Below are 24,844 nucleotides of genomic sequence, written 5' to 3'. Positions count from 1 at the left end.
AACCACAGGCTCTTTCCTGATATTCACACTTAATGGTTTCCAACACAATATTTAGTTTTTTTAGATGTTTTATTTATTGATACTCAAGGTATATATTTTTGTATGGTACAGTGTCCCCCTCCAGATATTTTCAATCATGTTGGTGAGGTTACCATGCTAATTTAAATTACATGTATATCTGTATTATGATATTTGTGATGAAAATACTTTGCACACATAAAAATATTGCACATTATTTCCCAATTTATTTTTACCAGTTTTTCATTTTTTTGGAAGGGTCACTACTTTAAATTTAGTTTTGCAAAAGACAAAATTGGGAGGAAATCAATAAATTTTCCACCACCTATTCAGAACTTTTAAATTAATGATTTGTTTTCACCATGGCGGCCAAACACTTGTGTTGTTGAATACATTTTCAAGTAAGCGTTATGCAAAAAAAAAAAAGACCAAAAATCTTTACTCAACAAATAAAACTAAAAGTACTGATTTTTTTTAATTCCCTAATGTAACATGAATACACTTTTCATGCATAGTACTGAATGCATTTTGATTCATCAATTTGGTATTGAATCTGAATCTGAAAAAAATTGCCTTTCATATTGTAGATATTTACGTCCATTATTGATTTCACTTGTTCTTTTCTTTTCATTGCTCTCAATGGCGTTAATTCTTTTTCTGTCATGATTGCTGCCGAGGTGGTTTCTCTTCATTAGTTGCTAACGTTAAGGGTGCAATTTTATCTAATTGCTGGCAAACAGTTTTATCAACTCTGGCCCAATCTATGCGATGACAAATTGGGTAAATCTAAGCTTTTCACCTGATCCGAGCGTGGTACAGTAATCTGCATAATGTCATCATAATTGTGTAAACCAATCCCTTGTCGCTTTGATCTTGTTCTCCTAGTTCATTATGCACAGACAATTTTATTTCTGAAATAATTCATTCACTTTTAATGTTTTTTTTCATCTTCTGAATTTTCATTTCTAAATTGCTTGTATTGTCTTTTAATGTAAAGAAACAAAAATGATGTCAAAATTGCATTTTACTCAATAAGTGAAAAAAACACATCTAATGCCACATAGAGGAAAGTTGTTGCTATGGCAACACAAAAGCAAAAGCATCAATATAATCAGTATCTACTTGTATTTTGATTAGTGAGAAAACAACTCTGTTTTCATGTTCAACTTGGTTCTCTTGCTTAAATTATGATGATGATCACAGACTTGGGATGGGTGGGGGTGGGGCTGCACAAAGATGTGCCATTGACATTTCTATTTAAAATTGATGATTAAAATAAACATGTATAGGTTGACCACGTATATAATGTTTGTCTTTCTAATATTCAAGTTAGAGAAAATAACTTCAAAATTTCGCAGCAAGATTTTGGCGGGAAATTTTGTTCGCAAATCCAGCGTAAGCGTAAATGTATTAGTTGCAAAATATTTCTTTCTTGCGAAGCAAAGAAATAAATATCCAGGGAAGTAAAATTACATTTTGTATACAGGGAGATCTAGATGTGTATGAATTATTATGTGCCTGCCCCCTAATGTTAAATGACATCACAGATCATGAATTCAGGAAATATCGTCTAGCCTCATTTGTATCTCTTTAGCAACAAAACCAATTTTAGGAAATGTGAATTTTAATTTTGCATAAAATTCATAATGACATAATTGGCTGTCAGGTAACACCACAGGAGTCCAAAACTCCGTCAATTACATATAGATACCTGAAATTAAAAAAAAAATGATTTCATTTATATTTGGTAGGTATTAAAATGACTTTTTTTTAATGCATTTATTTAATTCACCCCAAATTCATGTCATGCAGGAGTTCTAAATTGCTATTTTCTTATTAACATATTAGAAAATAGCAATTTAGAAGGCAGTTGATTAGACAAGAAATGGCATCCAATTTTTTTTTTTCAGTTGCAAATATTGATTGGCCAACTGTAAGGAAAGGAAAGATTGCAGATGACTTATTATACAGGGGTAAAGGGTTAGGTCTGCAACTGATAGGGATATTGAATATTTACAGAGCAGCAACCAATAGTAACCTTAGTCTGTTCAATAAATTAGCTAATGCCCAACTCCGGGATTTTATTTATTTGAGTGCATCACAAGCTTCACAACACACAAAACAGAAACTTGTGTTTCAATAAAATACTGGGTGACTATTATCTGTGAATTTTTGAATGTAGCGTGACATGAACGAAAAAACATGAACATTTTTGTTTACTGTATATGTGTACATGTTTTGAAAGTTGGAGCATTGGAGGTATTGACTGCTTTTAATAGATATTTCAGTGAAGTCATTTTTTTTTAAGTTAAAATTCTGAAAATGTTATTTTTCAATAAACATGCTTCACGTTCAAATATTTAAATGTTCATATGCATATTTCAATAAAATATATACCGAATATAAATAATACTCTGGTGCCTAATGTTAACCCCTTTCAGGGCCGCTAACTTTGATTGGATGAATTCACCTCATAGAGTTTACTTTAAATATCATGAAAAATTGTCCAAATTTAGAAAGTCTGCTCTGTATTTTACCCGAAACTTAAAAGTCTCATCCTTCATACATCTGACTGGCTTTCTTATTTCACAACGCATCCATTGTTATGGAACATTAGTGCGTGAGAGATTTAAAGTCACTTTGAGAACTGTAATAGATCATATATTTTTAAAATTACCTTCAAAATGTAATCATATCCTTACAATTTCTATGCAAATTGTAATTGAGCCTCTCTGCTTCACACTTTCATCTTCCGACACTTTTAAATTTGTGTTATTTTCCTCACATTACTACTCAATTTACTATTTTTTCTTGGCACCACTCCGGATCCCCATTAAATGTATCTACCTTACATACCTTTTGTTGGTATTGGGAATTTTGTCATTGAGTGGAAAATTTCCCAACAGCCATCTCAAAATGATGTTTTTCATATCAATTAAAATGAAGAAGAAAAAAAATCATCAAATACCGGTACTTATTTTAGACATCGGAACCTAGAAAAAATGAAATATTTGTACCACGAGGAAAAATAGGAATTTTATGACACACCTCACCCACATCTCAAAGTATTCACCTCAAATTAGGCAAGGGCCAGTAACAATTTATGGTCAGGCTTTGTTTAAAGAAAGAACATCTGTACTAAAAATTCTAAAGAAAACAGAATTATTCATTAAAAAATAAAACCTTATCAAAAAATGTTAAAACATTTTTCAAAAAATGCATATTACACAAACAAACTTGAAACAAAGGAAAATGGAGTACTGTAGAATACTTTATTTTCGCTTGGAATTTATTTTCGCTATTTCCGCTGAAGGGATGATTCTGTGAAAATAAAATCCAGCGAATAAACCTTTTTTCCTATATTTCACATTAAACTCATCAAAAATCAGTGAAAATAAATTCCATACAAAACGCCCAAAATGTCTTTTCAGCGAAAATTAATTTCAGCGAAAATAAAGTATTCCACAGTATTTGCTATTGGAAAGGTAAAAAAAAATGTCCTGTTCATTGGTATGTATTTTAAAACATATCTCTGGACAGACAGACAAAGTAACGATCTGTGATATTATTTCATCCTGCATAACCGGAAAAGCTTTTAAGATTGCAATCATTTGCTACGCTGTAAATTATATCATACTTTTAATGCATGTATGAGCATTAAGTGCAGCTTGTGGCAACTTATCAGACGGACACTTTAATCTCAAGTCAGTACACCACAGAAAAATCCACTTCACATGAATTACCTTTTTTTTTTTTCAAATCCTCCCTAAAAAGATTTATGGAATAATTGTAAATGTATTATTACATCACTTTTAGGTGTTTCTAATTTGTTTCCTACTATCTTTTATATATGACTGTAGTGACTTTTATCTACTTAAATCTGTGCTGTATTTCTCCTATTGAAAGTCCAAGTCATTATTCTATGATAATTTATCATGGATATTAATGGTAGCCTCATAACATGTTGCGACAGCTAAACCGTTTAATACTGTATTTATTTGTTTGGGAGTCTGTCCCCAATGGAAACTGAAAAGCTTATTCCAGCTGATTTGTACTTCTGATAGTGGGTGTATGCTGTAGAGCATAGAATATAAAAGCAGAATTTTTGTGTCATTTTGTGTCACACACTGTGATTCATCTAATTTCAATGTTTTATCAGGCTATCATCAGCAGATGCATTCTAATAGAGCTGATACAGTAGCATTTACAATGCCCTGCAACGTCATGGAACTTAACACTTTTTTGGCTTTATCTCATTTTCACCTCGAGAAATATCTCAGAATCAAATTCTGTTGATATTTTCTAATATTACAATGTTCAGCAGGGGTTCCTTTTATGCTTTTGGATATTGCATTTCACAAATAAGACTATATGAGAAGCCGTAATCTCCAAAGTGCTCTCTGCGGTCTTTTTTTTTTTTTTTTCACTCGTATATGAACACACAATGACAGAAAGCTGAAGTATGCGATTCTCAATGAGTTTTCTGGTTATTACAGTCGCTAAATGAATTCAAGTCTGTCGAGAGAGATGGAGTTGACAGGGGCTTAGTGCAACAAATTGGAATTACATGTAATGATTTCTGCTGATGTATTTAAAAATAGCAAAAAGTGAAACAAGAAAATTAGACTCTTAAGATTGATTTGAAAAGCTTTGTTTGTGATGAAAAGTGTACATGGTACATCCAGAGGAGTTGTAGAATATGAGCTTAATACACTTTAGATTTATTAAATATTTAAAATTACACGATCATAGACAAATATTAATATTTCTATATTTCAAAGCCAAAACTGAATGAAAGCTATTCTAGATTTAGATCATTCATGGTTTTTCTCAATATTTTCTATCTTCTAAACAAAACCAAGCCTTTATGATTTATTTTATTTTACTTGACACATTTATGTTTGACAGGCGTCAGAGGGAAAATATGAGAGTGCTCATATAAGCCTGTCAAATCATAAATATATTGTACAGTTCTACTGATAATTGAAGAGAATTCTGCTGGACATGGTGACATGAATAAAATTTTACATCTCGTAGCTATATCTTCTTGCTGTCATATCGCTGCTGCTGACTGCAGTGACATCTCTACTTCTGGAAATGCATAGCGACCCTGATGTCTTGTCCCATTAATGGATTGCACCAACAGCATCACTCTCATATCATCCTTTGTCACAGTTCTTCTGAGCTTTGCGTTTTTCAGGGTCTTTCTGTGGAAGGGGTGGTATAAGCTTAAAAAAAAAGTATTAATTGATTTCATCTTGCTTGACTAGACATAAGAATAAAAGAATTATGTCTACTCTGTGTCTGTCATCATTGTTGTCGTTATCGTCGTTATTCCTAGAAATGTTCCACGATCTGTTTACATGTATGTCACCTGGTTCTGTGTAATTTTCTTTCATTTGGGTCTTGCTGGTTATGCAGCCTTTCTGACCATTAGATTTTATCCTTAGCCTGGGATTAATGCATTAAGAGAAAACTTGCAGTCACTTGGCCAAATATAAAAAGTGCTTTACATTTAAAAAAAAAATGTTGTGAATTTGTGTAGCAATGAACATTTCACTGGGGACCTTGAGACCAGATGTAATAACAAACTTTCAAAAATTTCATGAAGCATTTCTTGAAATGTGATTAGTTATTTAAAATTCTGAAGAAAAAAACAAACAAACTGATATTGTTTTTGAGTTATGAACCTTAGCTTTATGTATTTTGACCAATTTCCATTTCAAAATGGCCGCCAAAAAATATGAGTGACCACAATGTCACTGTTTCCGTGGAACATGTTCAGGTTTTTATATGCTTGTTTTCATTCATTTTCAAGTTGGAACCTTGAGCTGGGCTAAATATAAGTATTTGTAGTACTTTTTTAGTGCTTTGTAGTAATTAGTTCCCGTTCGGACGCAGTCCGTAAACGGGGACTTATGTTTTGACCTCCGTGTGTCCGTGTGTGCGTACGTGCGTGCACCTGTGCGTGCGTCAGGACCTGTATCTTAGAAATGCCTTGACCAATCACAATCAAACTTCACACATACATCATACATGATAGTATACATATGCACGTCAATTTGTTTCACGATCTGATTCAAGATGGCCGAATGGCGGCCATTTTTGTGCTAAAAATCATTAAAAACAAGCATTTCTCAGCTGCTAACAGATGGATTTTGTTCAAACTTGGTATATACATTAGACATTATAGGACCTTGATGCACATCATTTTGTTTTACGATTTGATTCAAGATGGCCGAATGGCGGCCATTTTTGTGCTAAAAAATCATCAAAATCAAGCATTTCTCGGCTGTTTACAGATGAATTTTGTTCAAACTTGGTATATACATTAGACATTATAGGACCTTGATGCAAATAATTTTGTTTTTTAGATAAGATTCAAAATGGCCGACTGGCGGCCATTTTGTTTTAATGAATGTGGTTCTCGTGCCATATCTCTGACTTGCTTTCACTGATTATGTTCAAATTTTAAATATTCATTATACATCATGTCATAAATAGACAGATATATTGGTTTGACGATCTTATTCAAAATGGCCAAATAGTGGCCATTTTTGTGCTAAAAAATCATCAAAATCAAGCATTTCTCGGCTGTTTACAGATGGATTTTGTTCAAACTTGGTATATACATTAGACATTATAGGACCTTGATGCAAATAATTTTGTTTTTTAGATAAGACTCAAAATGGCCGACTGGCGGCCATTTTGTTTTAATGAATGTGGTTCTCGTGCCATATCTCTGACTTGCTTTCACTGATTATGTTCAAATTTTAAATATTCATTATACATCATGTCATAGATAGACAGATATATTGGTTTGACGATCTTATTCAAAATGGCCAAATAGTGGCCATTTTTGTGCTAAAAAATCATCAAAATCAAGCATTTCTCGGCTGTTTACAGATGGATTTTGTTCAAACTTGGTATATACATTAGACATTATAGGACCTTGATGCAAATAATTTTGTTTTTTAGATAAGACTCAAAATGGCCGACTGGCGGCCATTTTGTTTTAATGAATGTGGTTCTCGTGCCATATCTCTGACTTGCTTTCACTGATTATGTTCAAATTTTAAATATTCAATGTACATCATGTCATAGATAGACAGATATATTGGTTTGACGATCTTATTCAAAATGGCCAAATAGTGGCCATTTTTGTGCTAAAAAATCATCAAATATCAAGCATTTATATATGGATTTCGTTCAAACTTGGTACATATGTTAGACATTACAGGTTCCTGATGCACATCATTTATTTTTCAGATCGGATTCGAATGGCTGTCTGGTGGCTATTTTATTTTAATGATTGGGCATCTAGAGCCTTATCTCTTAAATGCTTTGACTGATTATATTCAAATTTTATATATTAGTTATACATCATGTTATATATATATACATGTATTTAAAATGGCTGATTTTGAATGCTGTTCCAGAGCCTGAATATCCCTCAATATGGACAAGTACATTTTTGACGATCAGATACAAATTTCAATCATTTTAATGTTAAAAAATCATATTCCTGACATGGTTATATTCCAGCTATATTACTATAAACAAAACTATATATCTTAAATTTGATAACTAACGGGGACTGTGCCATGCATGGCTTGTTTTACCCATTTTCTACTAGCAAACGGTGAAAATTAAATGGTCTGTCGTACATGTATAATGTGAGAACTGTATTTGCATAAACTGTTAAGCTGTAACTGTACAATCAATGAATTCAGTACTGTAAAAACGATTTTTGCATGTCTCATGAATTATTCAAAGGAAGTATTTTTATTTGTGCCCAATGATGACATGTGACCCTCACCCAATCACCAAAGACCTTTTACTGACAGTTAATCTGCTACTGGTAACCATAAAGTACGGTATACACTTTATTTAGGGTTGTACCAATGAAATCTTGGGGTGGGATTGGGGCTTTTGGGGGGTTGGTTGGTTGGACTTACCTGAAAAAAGTCAGTTATTGACAACCAGAAACAATTGTAAGCATTGTTAGAAATTTCTCGAAATATTGTACCCGACAAAAGGGCAAGTAAATTTCAAGTTTTAGCAGCCCTACATTAATGATCATATTAAAATACTTTCATTCCCATTCAGCACCACACAAACTCAATATTCCATTAACACATAATTAAATTTACTATTCTAAATACTTGCCTTCTTTGTTTCACTATCTTCATGTCAGCCGTCATAGGAGAATGGCGCTCAACTTTATTCAACAATTGCATTTTAACAATTTTTATTGAAGTAGATTATGAAGTAATGTTACCAGACCATTGGGCATGTAATTTCTATTTTCAATTAAGCTTTAATGTTTACCAACCTTACCCGAATAATACCTGTCTCAGGCGCATGGGTGTGAAAACTAAAGTACCTCGCGTACATGTATATTCTAGTCCCCTTGATTTCAATTGGTCCATCCCTAAGTATATATCCAACATGCATGTAAGATCGCATGAAAACTTTCAGATTATTCACAATTCTTTTACTAGTTTATTTCCTTTAATGCAATCAATATGAAATTTGTTACAATAAAATATAGTTGCATCAGATTTAGATACTTTATGAAATCGATCGTTCCACCCACTCCCTCTCATTACGCTATGCTAGGTAATAACAACGCATACATGGCTTCTAAGGTGAAGGTTGCATATGCATATTAATTACATTCCCATTTGGCGCATACCATGTGGCTGCAATGTCTAATCTTAAATTGACTGTTTTCATTTTCACCTGTACATCTGCTATCGAAATTGAACACACTCAATCACCATCGTGTGCGACTAGTTTATAAAGAATCCAACATTACATTTATTCTCGCTTGACTGGTAAAAATAACAAGCTGTTATGCACTGTTGAGATTACGGATTTGTAAATTTTTCTAATCGTATATAATGTTGTTTTCATTGATTTGGTTTGTGTGCATGACTATTAGAGATGTTCATTTGATTACATCTTCCTGTTGTAAAGTATGTGACGTAATTGCTCTTTAAAGCCTGTCCCCAACATGTCTGCAAGCGAACAGTTTCAGAGCCCCCACAGCTATGAAAGGAAAAGTCTAGGTCTTTCTTGTGCAAGACTGTACAGTTGAGGTTGCTTCTATTTCTGTATTGGGCTTCCATTCAAAGTAGGATTACGCACACTTTAAGAGCCTGCCTGAACCGCAAATCTCTAGTCTGAATGTTATGGTGTTAATCTCACGACTGGATCTTCGATGTAAAGGATACTTTTCGTAATCCTAATAATCCACATTTTGTGTATATATGATTGCCCTTTTGTGTTGTTTTTGAAAAGAAATCACAAAAATAGATTTCTACTGTATTTGCTCTTTTAAATGTGCATATCTAATAGAAGCACATGTAAGCCAACAATTTCATAAATAATATTCTGAATTATTGAAGTATGGCTTATTTTGAGCACTTCCAATATAGTAAATTTTTAAATAAAATATTAAAGCATATTGATATTTTAATTATTGCGAAATGCATCACAATTATATAAATTACATGAAATGCCTACAAATGTTTTTTCTATTAGTAGTAGATTTCTCATGGTCAAAATAGGTAATTTTTTAATGATTCCGTATACAGCCAAATATGCATCTTTGCTATCAGATCTCTCATCAGTTGTAATATCTTTTTGTTTTATGAGGAGATCTGAACCTTTACTAGTACCAAAATTTGAAATGAATTTGTTTATTACTGTCTACAAATGTACCATCAACCACAAGGTACCATGCAATAGTTTTGTTATGTTCTTGTTTTACATTGTGATAACATTTAACAATTCCTATCTCATAACATAATGACTCCATATAGGCATTAGTCTGCCCAATACTTCCAGCATAATAAAGCTTTTTGGTACTGATGTCTCAAACATATTGGACAACGAAAAATAAATTGTGTGTGAACAATCCGGGGCAGCGTATACTTATACCTGAATGTATGTAGGCGTACTTGTTGAAATTAACACTTTCTTATGTTACAAAGAATAATAGATACATAAAAGTGTACTGCGATATACATGCATGTACACCTACGTATTTGCCAGGAGCACACTTAAACTAAAATTTACAGAGTGGAGATGTTCTGATATGCTACAGGTGTACCATGTACGGCTGTCTCTTCACATCAGCTCAGTGGATTAGTAATTTGCAGCTGCTTGTTTGAGTATATAGGAAACACACTTGAATATGCCTTTATTCCTCGTTCTGTACTTTTATCTACTGTGAACAAATGGGGAACATTCTGCTTTAGATTGCTTTGATGTGATTATAGTTAAGGGTTGGGCTTTTGCTGGAAAACAGGATTCATGTCTTTTTTAACTCTTACACAATGTACCTGGTCAAGTTCAATGTAAAAGTACATAGGGCTTGTAAGATAAGGGTTAAAAAGCTATTGAAATTCAAACTAAAACTTAATTTTGATTGGACAATTACTGATTGTCATAAAGTAATACATACAAGTACATGTATGCTAACATTGTGTTTTACTGTGGCATATAGTTCCTCAACTGTAACATGTACAAGTATGCTAACATTTTACACTGTGGCATATAGTTCCTCAACTGTAACATGTACAAGTATGCTAACATTTTACACTGTGGCATATAGTTTCTCAACTGTAACATGTGTACAAGTATGCTAACATTTTACACTGTGGCATATAGTTCCTCAACTGTAACATGTGTACAAGTATGCTAACATTTTACACTGTGGCATATAGTTCCTCAACTGTAACATGTACAAGTATGCTAACATTTTACACTGTGGCATATAGTTCCTCAACTGTAACATGTACAAGTATGCTAACATTTTACACTGTGGCATATAGTGTCTCAACTGTAACATGTACAAGTATGCTAACATTTTACACTGTGGCATATAGTTCCTCAACTGTAACATGTACAAGTATGCTAACATTTTACACTGTGGCATATAGTTCCTCAACTGTAACATGTACAAGTATGCTAACATTTTACACTGTGGTATATAGTTCCTCAACTGTAACATGTACAAGTATGCTAACATTTTACACTGTGGTATATAGTTCCTCAACTGTAACATGTACAAGTATGCTAACATTTTACACTGTGGCATATAGTGTCTCAACTGTAACATGTACAAGTATGCTAACATTTTACACTGTGGCATATAGTGTCTCAACTGTAACATGTACAAGTATGCTAACATTTTACACTGTGGCATATAGTTCCTCAACTGTAACATGTACAAGTATGCTAACATTTTACACTGTGGCATATAGTGTCTCAACTGTAACATGTACAAGTATGCTAACATTTTACACTGTGGCATATAGTTCCTCAACTGTAACATGTACAAGTATGCTATACATTTTACACTGTGGCATATAGTTTTTCAACTGTAACATGTACAAATATGCTAACATTTTACACTGTGGCATATAGTTCCTCAACTGTAACATGTACAAGTATGCTAACATTTTACACTGTGGCATATAGTTGTCTGTTCTGCTGTTGCATAAAACCCTGGGGTGAATCAAAAGCAGCAGTTATTCAATTTTGCAGAGGTTTGGATATAATTATACAATTCATTTGATTGAGTCCATGTCGTTTAGAAATTGAAAAGAAAAATTGGGGTCACTCTGAATGCTTGCACAAAATGGGCCATTCCAGTTTATATCTGCACCCCCTCTCGTTGATGAGGTCAGATTTCCAGCACTGTATGATGGGGAAAATACCCTGGAATTCCAACTGTATATGGAGAAACAGAATCTGGAAATCCAGACGAGTATGGAAAAACAAATTTTGGAAATCCAGGCAGTTATGGCTACTAAATAAAATATGGCCTAATGCAGATATAAACTGGAATGGCCCAATGGCAAAAACATTTTTTTAATTTTCTTCATATCTTTAAAATTCAGCTGATATCATTCACCGAAAGTGTTGTGCACATAAAATCCTGAAATTCTAAAATTCAATTTGTGATTTTCCTTGTGATAACAGTGGGGTGTGGATGATTTATACAGTATTTGTCCATAGCTCTGCGCTTACTGTTTGAACATTACGTACATGTAGCTGTACAATTTCTCACTGCTTATTAGTTAGTAATTTTACTGCGGAATCTTCCTCTGCAATGTTTGACATGCTGCGTTATTGCACGCCCACTGATGATGCAGCATCCTGTTATTCGAATGACTTATTCATATTTTTACGTAATCAGAACCAGTATGGTGTAAATTCTGTGCAGGATATATGAATAGGTAAAATACATTGTGTGTATTCTGCATACAACATGTATATGTTTTACCATATAAAGCTCTTTGTATCATTAACCCTTTGAAAACTATATACGTTTTTCCAACCAAAATTTTCAAGTAATTTTCTATCAATTATTTTGAGAAGTTTAACGTATTTTATTTAAACGTATTAAAGTGGTGATGGAAGTTGACTTTGGTGCTCAAAGGATTAAAGTCTAAGATATGATACAGCTTCTTGACCAATCAAAACATGTTTAGAACAAACAAGATAGGATTACAATATATCTAAAGTCATTGCGTAAAATGTTCGCTCACACTGTTGGGTTCTCTTATTTCTAGGTTGGCGTCTCTGAATTTTAACTGATTGAATTAAGTACATATGCTTGCTCAAAGCCAGTTGTGTTTCAACGTGAATAATGCATTAGTTTTGTAGACACAGTATCATGCTGAAAGTTTCATGACTTGATCCTTCCACCTCGATCATCCATTAGATGGCATCTGAGGGCAAAGCAAGGTGAACCCAATGACTATCACAATCATTTACAATTCTTTGTCTTATTTTAATTTCCAGATGTGCTCTCCCTTGACAATGTGAAAGTAGCAGACGGCATACCACATCCCGATGACTTACCCGCCAATCTATCCCCCGGGCGGGGGCCATACAAATGCGACTCCTGCGATAAAGAGTTTGCGAGATGGAGCCAGTACAAGAAGCACCAGAAGACTCATGCCTTTGATAAGCCGTTTCCGTGTGATCAGTGTGACATGTCGTTCAATGTCGAATACAACCTCACCTTGCATAAATCGATACATAGTATTGATAGTCTCACCTGCCCAGATTGTCACAAAAGGTTCTCACGTGTTGCAAGTCTCAAGGCGCATATTATGTTGCACGAGAAGGAAGAGTACTTGATGTGCAGTGAGTGTGGCGATGAGTTTAACCTACAGGTAGGTATCGTAGAATGGGCGGTCTACTTATAGGTCTTAATATCGTATTGTAATATATAATTTGTACACCTGCAATTTTAATGTAATAGGGGCGCTTCTATAGTATATTCACATACATTTTTTAATGGTGTGATTTTAATTACACCTAACACTTACTGATGTGTTATTGGTAATGTTTTAATGGTTTTTATTAAAGTGCATATGCTTTTAAACACAGATTACAAATTGGAAAATCACATAAATTTTTATTCAGTGTTCATTGATAATAGGGTTTTTAAATTGCTATCACCCTCAAATAAAAGAAGCCACCTAGTACAACCGTAGAAGTAATAAAAGTCTGGCTGGTATTAAATTATTTAACAAGTCCAGTTCCCCAAGTGCTTTCAATGCAAATAGACTTTATTTAATGAAAACCCCCCCTAGCCTCCCTACTGTGCTGTAGACTGAGATTGAAAGACGAAATTACTTTTGACATTTATTCTACGCAAAGCAGAATATTTGATTTATCTTATTGTGAAAGGTCAGTGACCTCGGCAAGAGGCATTCATCTACCTATGGTTGTGAGTTTTGATAGTCACGTACGAGTATACCGGGGTGTTCGTGTCTTTACACAAATACCTGTAAGCTAAATAGTGGTAAAAAAAATAATGACTCTGCCACCAGCTGTGTAGTTTTCAAGGCGAGACGAAAACCCCTCTGATACATTGTCAAGTGTCATCGCAATTCGTCTCATGAATACTAACCATGTGAATAATCCCGGATCAGGAATACGATGCAGAAATAAATTACAAAGAACTGATTTATTTTTAATATACCCAAGTTGTTAATTTAGTATGCATGTCGTTTTGAAGTAGAGAAGCTTTTTTTTTTTCGGCGAGCAAATGTCTTTTGGTGACAGGGAGATGATTAGCTAATTCTTACTATGAAAATGTAAGCTAACAAGATTATTCATCGCTGTCATTAATCTCGCTGCTAGATTACTGGGTATCAGCCAGTTCGTGTAAAATAAATGGACGTATTCCCGCTTGTAACATTGTCACAATGCTGGAGTAGCAATGCTAACAGTGTGTAACACAATTACTGAGTTTGCGTCTTGAGTGTTTCTCCTATTAAAGGGAAACACTTGAATCACCATTGTTACAATGGCTGGTACAATGTTCGCAATAAGTTGAAAGAATAATATTTGAATTGAAAAATTAGCTGTGTATGTCAACATTGTGTTTGCAGTTTTGTGTGATTATTATACCTGTAAGTTTTAACTGATCTTTATCAAATTTATGTACATGTGTATATGTTTATACTGTAACTTATGTAAAAAGGTAATTTGTACCTTTCAATTGTTCTAAATATAGTGCAATATATTGATACATGTATGTACACAATTTTCTGTCAATAGGTTAGACAGGTTACCAGCTTACACAGGTTTCCAGTTTACAAAGGGTTCAGTACAGACAGGTTACCAGTTTACACAGTGTTCAGTACAGACAGGTTACCAGTTTACACAGGGTTCAGTACAGACTAGGTTTCCAGTTTACACAGTGTTCAGTTCATGTTCATGCTTCTGATAGTTTTTCACTGGTTAATAAATGACATCAATTCTGGATAAATTGTTTTTCAAAGAAAACATTATTCATTTGTGATAGTTTCTGTAGATATCCATTGATTTATTTGCACTCTGTCATAAATGTCAAGGAAATGTATTGTCTGTCATGTTTGCTGAATCATCATACAATATTTTTATTCTGTCAGCATGTTTACCTACATGTACCTTATCTGTAAAGTGTAATTCACAACCCATGCTCAAAAGCTGGTCACCAACGCCTGTTGAACATTTTGCTTTGGTCTAATATTCAGTGTAAAATCTGTGCATATGTTTTTTGGGAAGCCATCTCCCCCAAATATGTCAAGTTTAGTTATACAGTACTAGAAGGGCAGCGAAATCTGTCTCAACCTATCCTGAGTTACTGAATTCATTCAGTTTATAGTGGTCTTTTATGTATTGGAGAAGGCACTAGAAGAAGATGTTCTGGTTCTGGACAGGTTCTGGTTTTAAAATAAATACATTTGTAGGCGTGATGTATGTTTAATGTAGGTTTGATTGGTTTTCATAATACTCTCGAGCAATGAATCATGTCATGAAAAACATGGTACTGTATTTGTTCTGTTAGTATCCCCAATAGAAACCAACATAAGCCAAAAATTGCATTCATTGTATATTAGATCATAAATACACAACCTATTTTGACCATGGACTGACTCAATACTGTCATTTATGTTATGTTATGTAATGTTATGTTATGTGTATGTGCTACAGTTACCATACTTGCTCTTATTAGAAGCACATCTCTGACCATTTCAGTTTGGATATTGGGCAGGCTTTTAACAAACAAATGTGAAACTTTTCGGCATTTCAGTTTCTCAGGCAGTTCCAAACAAAAAAAATATGCACACAATTTTAAATCGTGTCATTGTGGCTATACAAATGTTACTTAGTAATATCATAGGCTGAAACGGGTTACTGATGAAATGATTCAGTGGAAATAAAATCCAGTAAATATACATTTATTCCGATATTTTAAATTCAACTCATCAAATATCAAGGAAAATAAATTCCATACAAAACATCCAAAAAGTCTTTTCAGCAAAAATTAATTCCAGCTAAAAATACAATTTTACAGTGTATATTGTTATGAAAAAAAAAAAGGTTTAAACATTTTATTCAATATGACCACGTACAAAATTGGACCTCCTCACCTTCTTGGTGGCATTGTACATGTGTACATTTTGCTTCCTTTGAAATTCAACAATTAAATTTTTACTGTATGACTATTTGGTTCAAATATAAACATCGAAATTAGAAGGAAGAATTAGGAAAGTGTTGGCTATAGAAGGGTTTCTGACTATAAATTCAGTCATGTTTGATGGTGTTTTTTTAGTAGCATGGTTAAATACATACATGGTACCTTGAGAGGTTTCCTGATGGCTAATCAAGTTTAGAGTCATTAGGTTTTCATAGGAAATTTACCGTAACCAGAAGGGTTCAATTTTGTGTAATAAGTAGATCAGATATAACCAACTGGATTTGCCATGTCATGTTATGTCACCCTACCAATTACATGTACTGGATTTGCCATGTCATGTTATGTCACCCTACCAATTACATGTACTGGATTTGCCACATCATGTTATGTCACCCTACCAATTACATGTACTGGATTTGCCACGTCATGTTATGTCACCCTACCAATTACATGTACTGGATTTGCCACGTCATGTTATGTCACCCTACCAATTACATGTACTGGATTTGCCACATCATGTTATGTCACTCTACCAATTACATGTACTGGATTTGCCACGTCATGTTATGTCACCCTACCAATTACATGTACTGGATTTGCCACGTCATGTTATGTCACCCTACCAATTACATGTACTGGATTTGCCACGTCATGTTATGTCACCCTACCAATTACATGTACTGGATTTGCCATGTCATGTTATGTCACCCTACCAATTACATGTACTGGATTTGCCACGTCATGTTATGTCACCCTACCAATTACATGTACTGGATTTGCCACGTCATGTTATGTCACCCTACCAATTACATGTACTGGATTTGCCACGTCATGTTATGTCACCCTACCAATTACATGTACTGGATTTGCCAAATCATATTATGTCACCCTACTAATTACATGTACTGGATTTGCCACGTCATGTTATGTCACCCTACCAATTACATGTACTGGATTTGCCACGTCATGTTATGTCACCCTACCAATTACATGTACTGGATTTGCCACGTCATGTTATGTCACCCTACCAATTACATGTACTGGATTTGCCACGTCATGTTATGTCACCCTACCAATTACATGTACTGGATTTGCCAAATCATGTTATGTCACCCTACCAATTACATGTACTGGATTTGCCACGTCATGTTATGTCACCCTACCAATTACATGTACTGGATTTGCCAAATCATATTATGTCACCCTACCAATTACATGTACTGGATTTGCCACGTCATGTTATGTCACCCTACCAATTACATGTACTGGATTTGCCACGTCATGTTATGTCACCCTACCAATTACATGTACTGGATTTGCCAAATCATATTATGTCACCCTACCAATTACATGTACTGGATTTGCCACGTCATGTTATGTCACCCTACCAATTACATGTACTGGATTTGCCACGTCATGTTATGTCACCCTACCAATTACATGTACTGGATTTGCCACGTCATGTTATGTCACCCTACCAATTACATGTACTGGATTTGCCACGTCATGTTATGTCACCCTACCAATTACATGTACTGGATTTGCCACGTCATGTTATGTCACCCTACCAATTACATGTACTGGATTTGCCAAATCATATTATGTCACCCTACCAATTACATGTACTGGATTTGCCACATCATGTTATGTCACCCTACCAATTACATGTACATACACTGGTTACATATTTTCCCCATATTCAAAGTCAACATACATTATACATATTAATTATTTTACTTTGCTGTTTTCGCTGATGAGTTTAATTCATGTGAACATGTATAATAACAATAGAGCTAATTGTTTCACTGTCAAGATTGTGAACTTGAAACTAGTGAAGTTGCTCAAAACATCAAAGATGTAAAATGAAATGCCAGTGAAAGTAAAAGGTTTTGCAGTGTATGTTAAGAAGCCACTACTCTCTTCATTGTAACCATTCCTAAAATGTTGGTATATTGATTTATCAATAAGTTCCTGAGGTTTCATTGCTCAGATGCCCTGTCTGAATCAGTGATACCTGTATAAAAAAAAATATAAGAAGTGTTCTTGAAAATTTATTCCAAGGAGTTTTTCTGAATTGCAGCCTTGAAATAACGGTGCCCTCAGATCACCAAAGTTCAGTCCTAGAATTCTGGCCTAAAACTGCTACTTTTGAATTATTCACACACAATAGAGCCATGTCTGAATTGTATTCATTCACACGCGCACTGCATTCACCGATACATATTCAATCAAGTATACGACTCGTACACACAGGCTGCTGAAACATCCATACTTTTTAGCTGACACCTGCTCATTCCCTTTTAGCTTATCTCTGCCATCCATCCGCCTTGTCGTCATTGGATAATCTGATTCACTGATCTGTGTTTAAAATTTAAATCGACTTGAGAGTATAAAGTAATTAAGTTTTCCCATAATCCCATGGGTGGAGTAAATACACAGTGAACTATTTGACAAATTAAATTTCATGTAATTACAATTCTTCTGCATTCACTAGCGCCTGATTGATACCAGAGGACATTTTCCAATCTTGTAATAACTAACCACAATTCTGAGCTTGCTAGATTATTTCTTACAATTCCCTATCATGTCTAATCCTTTTCTATTTTCATTTTACACGATCATTTTTCTCACCAAAATTTTGGTACAAGATTTTACATATTTTTCTATAATTTCTCTGTTAATTTTGGACCAAATGGACTTAATTCTTCATTTCCCACAGGTCTTGATCAAAAATTTTAAGAACTATGGAAAAAAATAATGTGGTATAATTTTATTTAGGTAATGGTGGCAAAAGTTGACTTTCCCGCCATCTTTTTTATGCAACGTTTTACACATTTGTTGTCTGAATTTTAACTATAATTCTTCTTCGTTGTCACAATGTGACACGTTTCTAGCTGTCATCACATGCACATGATTTTTACAGAAATTCTTTTTTTTTTTGCCCAAGGCTGATATTTCTTAGTAAGCAGATTAAATCAAATTGAATTAGTAGTATCATTGACTGTTACATGAGCATGCCTCATTTTGCCGGAGGGTTTTGTGTTTTGTGGCGACATGTATTCGTAAATTATCCAAACGTGGTACGTGTCTTCTGGTGATCACTTAGATGCACCGTTCTTGTGCAATTTTTTTTTTTTGAAGCAGAACCTTGTTCAGTTTCTTTGTTGTCACCCTTTTATCACCTATACTCTGCATAAAAGTGACATTGAACTTCAGTTATACAATGGTTGAGCATTACTAACAAAAAGATTTTTAACGTGGCGGACTGAATGTGTGAAATCGGTGGTCACAATGGAATACTCGTGTGCTAAGGTTTTTGCGGTGAATATGTTACCATGGTAACAAAAAGATGAAATCATTCAACTGTGAAGACTAGTTTATAGAAACCAGTTATAAAAAAAACAGTGTAACACTCTTTATTGATTGCTGTGTAGTTTACTGTCATTTTATTATTGTCACAGTCTGTGCCTGAAACCTTGATCATTAACACTGCAGTCAAAAACTAATGTTGTCTCTCCAAATATACCGGGTACAGCTTAAAATTTATTGCCAAACGTTCCATTCTTTATTTGGTTTGATTTAAGAGTAGATGACACCAATACATGTACCTATACACCTACCAGATGAATTATATCAAATCAATGTGCACTTACTCTGAAATATCACTTGTGGTTCTGCGTTGCTAAATAAATATCACTTTTAAATCTGTGTATTCTGTCTTCTAGCTGCTACAGTAGAATTAATCCATTATTTATTTTCTTCATTCCAATTGTTCTTTATCTACAGAGACTGCTCCTACATAGAGCAATCCTGGTTGAAATTGTATATCTATGTCTTTAACTAACTAATGCATAAATCATTGGTACACGTATCATTTTATGTTCATTTTTTGAAATGTATCCTTGCCATCGTGAGATGAGGCAGTATACCATTACCACACAGTCTCATGCGTAGAACTGTATTTTGTTCAGTCTTTTTGGACACGTGTCAATTGTAAGGTGTACAAAAGCAAATTCCCTACAATAGGGCGTACTATTTCATCACAACAGTGAAATGATGAAAGAAACTGTGCTCAGTTTGAGTCAGTTTTATCCTAAATTGATTATTGTTTAGTTAGAAAGATAAAACTCTGTGTTGTGTCGCGGTCTAAAGACTAGGTACGCGTGGTGGAAGCGATCCAAGAATGGTGTGGCACTGAGATATCCAAAAAAATGCTATTCTGCCTTTTGTTGCATTGTTGTCGAGTTGAATCGTCATTTAAAAAATTAAATCTACTGTATTTGCTCTATTAGTATCATAGCACATACTCTTGTGTAAATGTCTGAGGCGTGTCTGCAGTCAAAATAAGCCACATTTTAATGATCCAGCATATTGTGAAAGTTTTAATTTTTTCTGGTATTTAATTTCACTATATATTGATGTTTGAGCATAATAGTATTCAGTAAATTTCTATTGAAATTTTCTCATAGATTTTGCTTCACACTGAGAATAACAAAATTAAAACCAGTGAATAGCTATTGCTTTTAATGTACACTAAATCCAGTTTTGGGTTTATATGTGCTTCTATTGGAAAAAAACTTCTAATAAAACAAATACTGTATTAGGGTAGATTGTATTGTGATTGGTTAATTTATCATTTGTGTTTTTATTTGTAATTAGTCATGGTATATGGAACAAAGTATTGGCAGGATATAAATATTGCAGTTCAGTTATAAACTACATCATGTTTCATAACCTGGGAATGCAATCAAATATTTAGTTTTAATCTTAATTTCTTTGAGTATGTGCAAGTGTGGTAAGGATTGGTTATTCCATGGATTGTATTCTTTGCCATAAAATGTGTTGTGTGTTAATACCCTAAAATGATCTCAAAGACTAATAAAGTAATAAAGTGCCCAACCATATTTGGTCTATTCTCGGGGGGCCGAGGTACGTAGCATAACGTTCTACATTGCTAAGACGCACAGCACTGTACCTTGTATATCTATGAGCTCTGTGCGAGCTGCTGTGGAATGCCTGTCAAAGAACAGGTGAAAACACCTAAAGTTGAGAAAACAACACAAACTAAACTTTGAAGAAATCCTGAACAACCAAATTTATATATGCTACACATGTAGGGGTAGTCTTGTTTCACCGTTCAGGGGAATCTTAACAACTGTCCCAAAGTACAGTTTATTGAGAGTTTTCAGCCTTTGTTTCCACCAGTGAGGGTTGTCAGGCAGTGAAAATGCCCTTCTCGAGAATTAATCACGCATGCACTTTACATAATGTCAGTGGTTGAAATAGTTGTATGTTAACAATCCAGCATACTAAAAATTGAAATTTTTGTCTGATATGTGCACTTCCATTGATGTGCTTCTAAGAGAGCAGTTACCGTATTTTTACCCCCATCCCTTTAATTTGCATATAAAATGTAAAGTCAGTAGAGAATCTTGGGAACTGTTGCCTGGTGGATAACAAAAAAAAATCTCTTAAAATTTTTAAAGCATGCTACATTGATGTACTTAATTTCAGTTCAGTGAATATGGATGCTTCTTTAGTTTGTTATCATCATTACACACACACAGGGACCATTGTGGTCACCCTGTCTGTCTGCTTCAGATACTGTGTTTTCATCAATATTTATCTAAATTTCTTTCTGATTACGCATCAACTTTAATAACTTTGTAATATTTTTATTTTTAATATATATATGTTTAGATTAATATATTTTTTAACATTAATTTATTTGTTATTGATATTCAAAATGATTTGTCAGCCATTGATGATATGAATCTTCTCAATTCAATTTTTTGACTTTATGATATCTTCTGGTTTATAGTCATGATGTAATTTGCGGTCCACTTGCCCATTTCCTGACTGTAGGCTACATTCATGTAATATTAATATACTGTCTTTTTACCTTTGTTCACAAGAAACAGATGTATACCCAATACGACTGTCTGTAATCATGAATGTCGTCACCGTGTAGTCGTATCTTGATTGGGTAATTGTGCAAATCAGTTCATGCACATCACTGATATGGATACCCTGTGATTTAAAATGACAAATTAAATACAAAATGTACCTCACATCTGTCTTAAAAAAAATGATTTTTTTTTTCATTTTCTTTTGTTATTTTACCTATTCTGTACTACCCAAATTTACACAGACATTTTTTTGATGTCCTGCAAACGATTCCATCAACGAAGAAATTTTGTAGCAAAGGATGAAAATGATAATTTTTTTTTTCCCAAGATAAGAACTGAGACAATAATCACCTACATTGTACCTACCTAAATATGTTCATTTTATTTGAATTTTAATATTTTCATTTGTAACCCTTTTTTAATCCTTCCAAGAATTGTTATGCATTATTCCTTGATGATTAATTGAACCGAGCCCTCTCTACCTGCTAGCACCATATGTTCATGTTTATATGTTTTATGTTCAGATAAACAATTGAAAATCAACATTCAACCATGTTCAAAGTGTTTTCAGACCCTGTTAAGTTAGTAATCGACTTAATTTAACTGTAATTGTTATTCATTTACAATAGTTTATATCATAACGTAACTGATCAAATCCCTAACTTGATTATGCTCCATTATATTTTGTATTTACAAATAAATAGTTAACTTTATTAAGCTGCCAGAATCTTGTTAAATTACTAACCCATTCATTGCCATTATCTGCTGTTATAACCGCTCACAAAGTTGTGTTGAATTTTGTCTGTTTTGTTTGAAATGACTGATAGTGTGAAAAAAAGATTTGTGATTGAATGTCAACGGGTTGAGAATCTGGCGGTGAAAAAATGTTGTCAAGAAGAGATTCTAATAGCGAGAAGGTTAATCCAAATTTCATGCTTTTGCAGTGGGGGTTGCCTGTCAGATTCCTAAGTGTATTTTATGACATAACTTTATGAGTGACTTTTCCCTAATGTAGGCATACCTCGTGAGAGTTCTCCTCAATCCATCATTTGTCAGGATCTTTAGAAATGTTATCTGCACGATTGAAACACTTTTATTGTAAGCTCTCATGTATTTTTAAATTTGTGTTTCCTCCTTCTAAGTCTGAATAGGATTATGACGACAATTTTCAAGAAAAGTGTTAAAACCTCACTAGTACTTGGTAGTTAACAGCCCTTGAGCCCACACACAATGTTTGTCAGGCTACTTTTTGTTTCTAAAGTGCTTTTAAGATGGTGATTTTTTTAAAGCTATGGCCTGTGTGAGTCTGCATTAATGGGTGATTTCTTGATAGGTATTTGTTGTCCCTGTTCAGATGTAGTTTTGGATACTATTTTAATCGAGTGTACATAATTGCAGCATCGTGTATGCATGTCTGTGCTTCTAACACAATTAATTTCTCAGACTTTCATTGAACGGATTACGATAATGCTTGTACATCAATACGTTCGCACGTTGTTGTTTTTTCATAGTGCAATATTATATGGCCAACTGTCAGTCATTTTAATCAAACTCTGATACTTTCAGGGCCAATAAAATCATGTAAAATTCTGAATTATCATGGGCAGAGAGGGTCATAATTTTTACTGCTAAAATTTTGGCTCAACATTAAAAATTATTTCTTGGCTAACTTTAGACCAAATAGACATAAAATCTGTAGAAGTTGCACCCATTCTTTTTGTACAATTGAGAACAAAAAATACAATTTCTCATATGTGTAGATGCTCTAATAGAAACCGCATCCCCTCCCCCCATTTTAATAGAAACTGCGGCTTCTAATAGAAATTTTACAGTAATTTCTAATTGACTTCTTGATAAAAAAAATTGTGACAGGTAACGAAAGTTGACTTTGGGGTTCAAAGATCAAAGGGGTTAATAAATGTACCACAAACATACATGTACGATGCAATAGTCACCGAATTTACCTGATACAAAGATGGCATCCATATCTTCAATTACTGTAGAGATTTTCATTCCAGATATTTGTTAGTTGGAAGAAACTACAAAATTGTTGAATATTTCACATTTCATGCGATTCTGATATCGAATTCTCATATTAAAATATATCAAAGTTTACTGTTAATGTACTGATAAAAATTATATCAGTACATGCATACACTCGAGTGAGCTCAGTCTGTGGACAAGTGAGCTGTTTGGAGCGTTAGATCTGAATTGTACTGCATAAGTACACAATACACATGCACACACTTACACACAAAGCCATGCATTAGCTAGAATTAAGTGTACTATTTAAGATGGACATCAGGCGCAATAATAGAATTTCTACATAAGTGTGTGTTTCTAAGAAGAGGAAGTCCAGCATACAATTGAGTAAAGTGACAAAATGCAGCCATAGTTGTCCGGAAATTATACCCCGGCATACTATACAACTGTCATTACATTGTGTAAGTTTTTTTTCTATTGAGGTTGATGACGTTTTTGATGAACAAGTCCTTGATGCTTATAGTTTTAGTTTCTTCTCTCTCTTTTTATGTTTCTTTTCTCATTTCCCCAGTCAGAGTCATCTAGTAAAAAACAAAACTAACAATGTTTTATGTGGGATTCAATGTATTTTGCTTCTGCGATTACCCAGAGACAAGTTGGTGTTGTTTTTTTAATTAAACAATGTGAATATTGACACAAATAATTGACTGAGTTTAAGAGCTGTGTGCACATGTAGTAGTACATGTAGTCTTCTCTAGATGTAAGTCTTTGAAGTGTTCCATTACATCAGCCTTAAACTCATTGATACAACCACCGATTAGATTTACGCAATTGTAGGTCTGGGCCACCATACTTTAGTAACATCTAGCTTTATATCAATTTGTTAATGGATCTGTCATGGATTATAAACAATCGTTTCCCAGTTCCTTGTGAT

General features: G+C 33.8%; 1 protein-coding gene across 1 annotated transcript in view; it reads left to right on the top strand.

Moving 5' to 3' along the window:
- The window catches only part of LOC100373717 (zinc finger protein 236-like), a 69,950-nt gene that overhangs the window by 14,889 nt on the left and 30,217 nt on the right, over nt 1–24,844 (top strand). Inside the window, exon 2 of the mRNA XM_085500428.1 lies at nt 12,841–13,217. Coding sequence (XP_085356554.1) covers nt 12,841–13,217 — 377 coding nt within the window. The remainder of the gene's footprint in view (nt 1–12,840; nt 13,218–24,844) is intronic.

This window comes from Saccoglossus kowalevskii, chromosome 6, assembly GCF_978046115.1.
Source record: "Saccoglossus kowalevskii chromosome 6, keSacKowa6.1, whole genome shotgun sequence".
In the NCBI taxonomy this organism is placed as follows: domain Eukaryota; kingdom Metazoa; phylum Hemichordata; class Enteropneusta; family Harrimaniidae; genus Saccoglossus; species Saccoglossus kowalevskii.
This window is presented reverse-complemented; position numbering and strand designations above follow the sequence as displayed.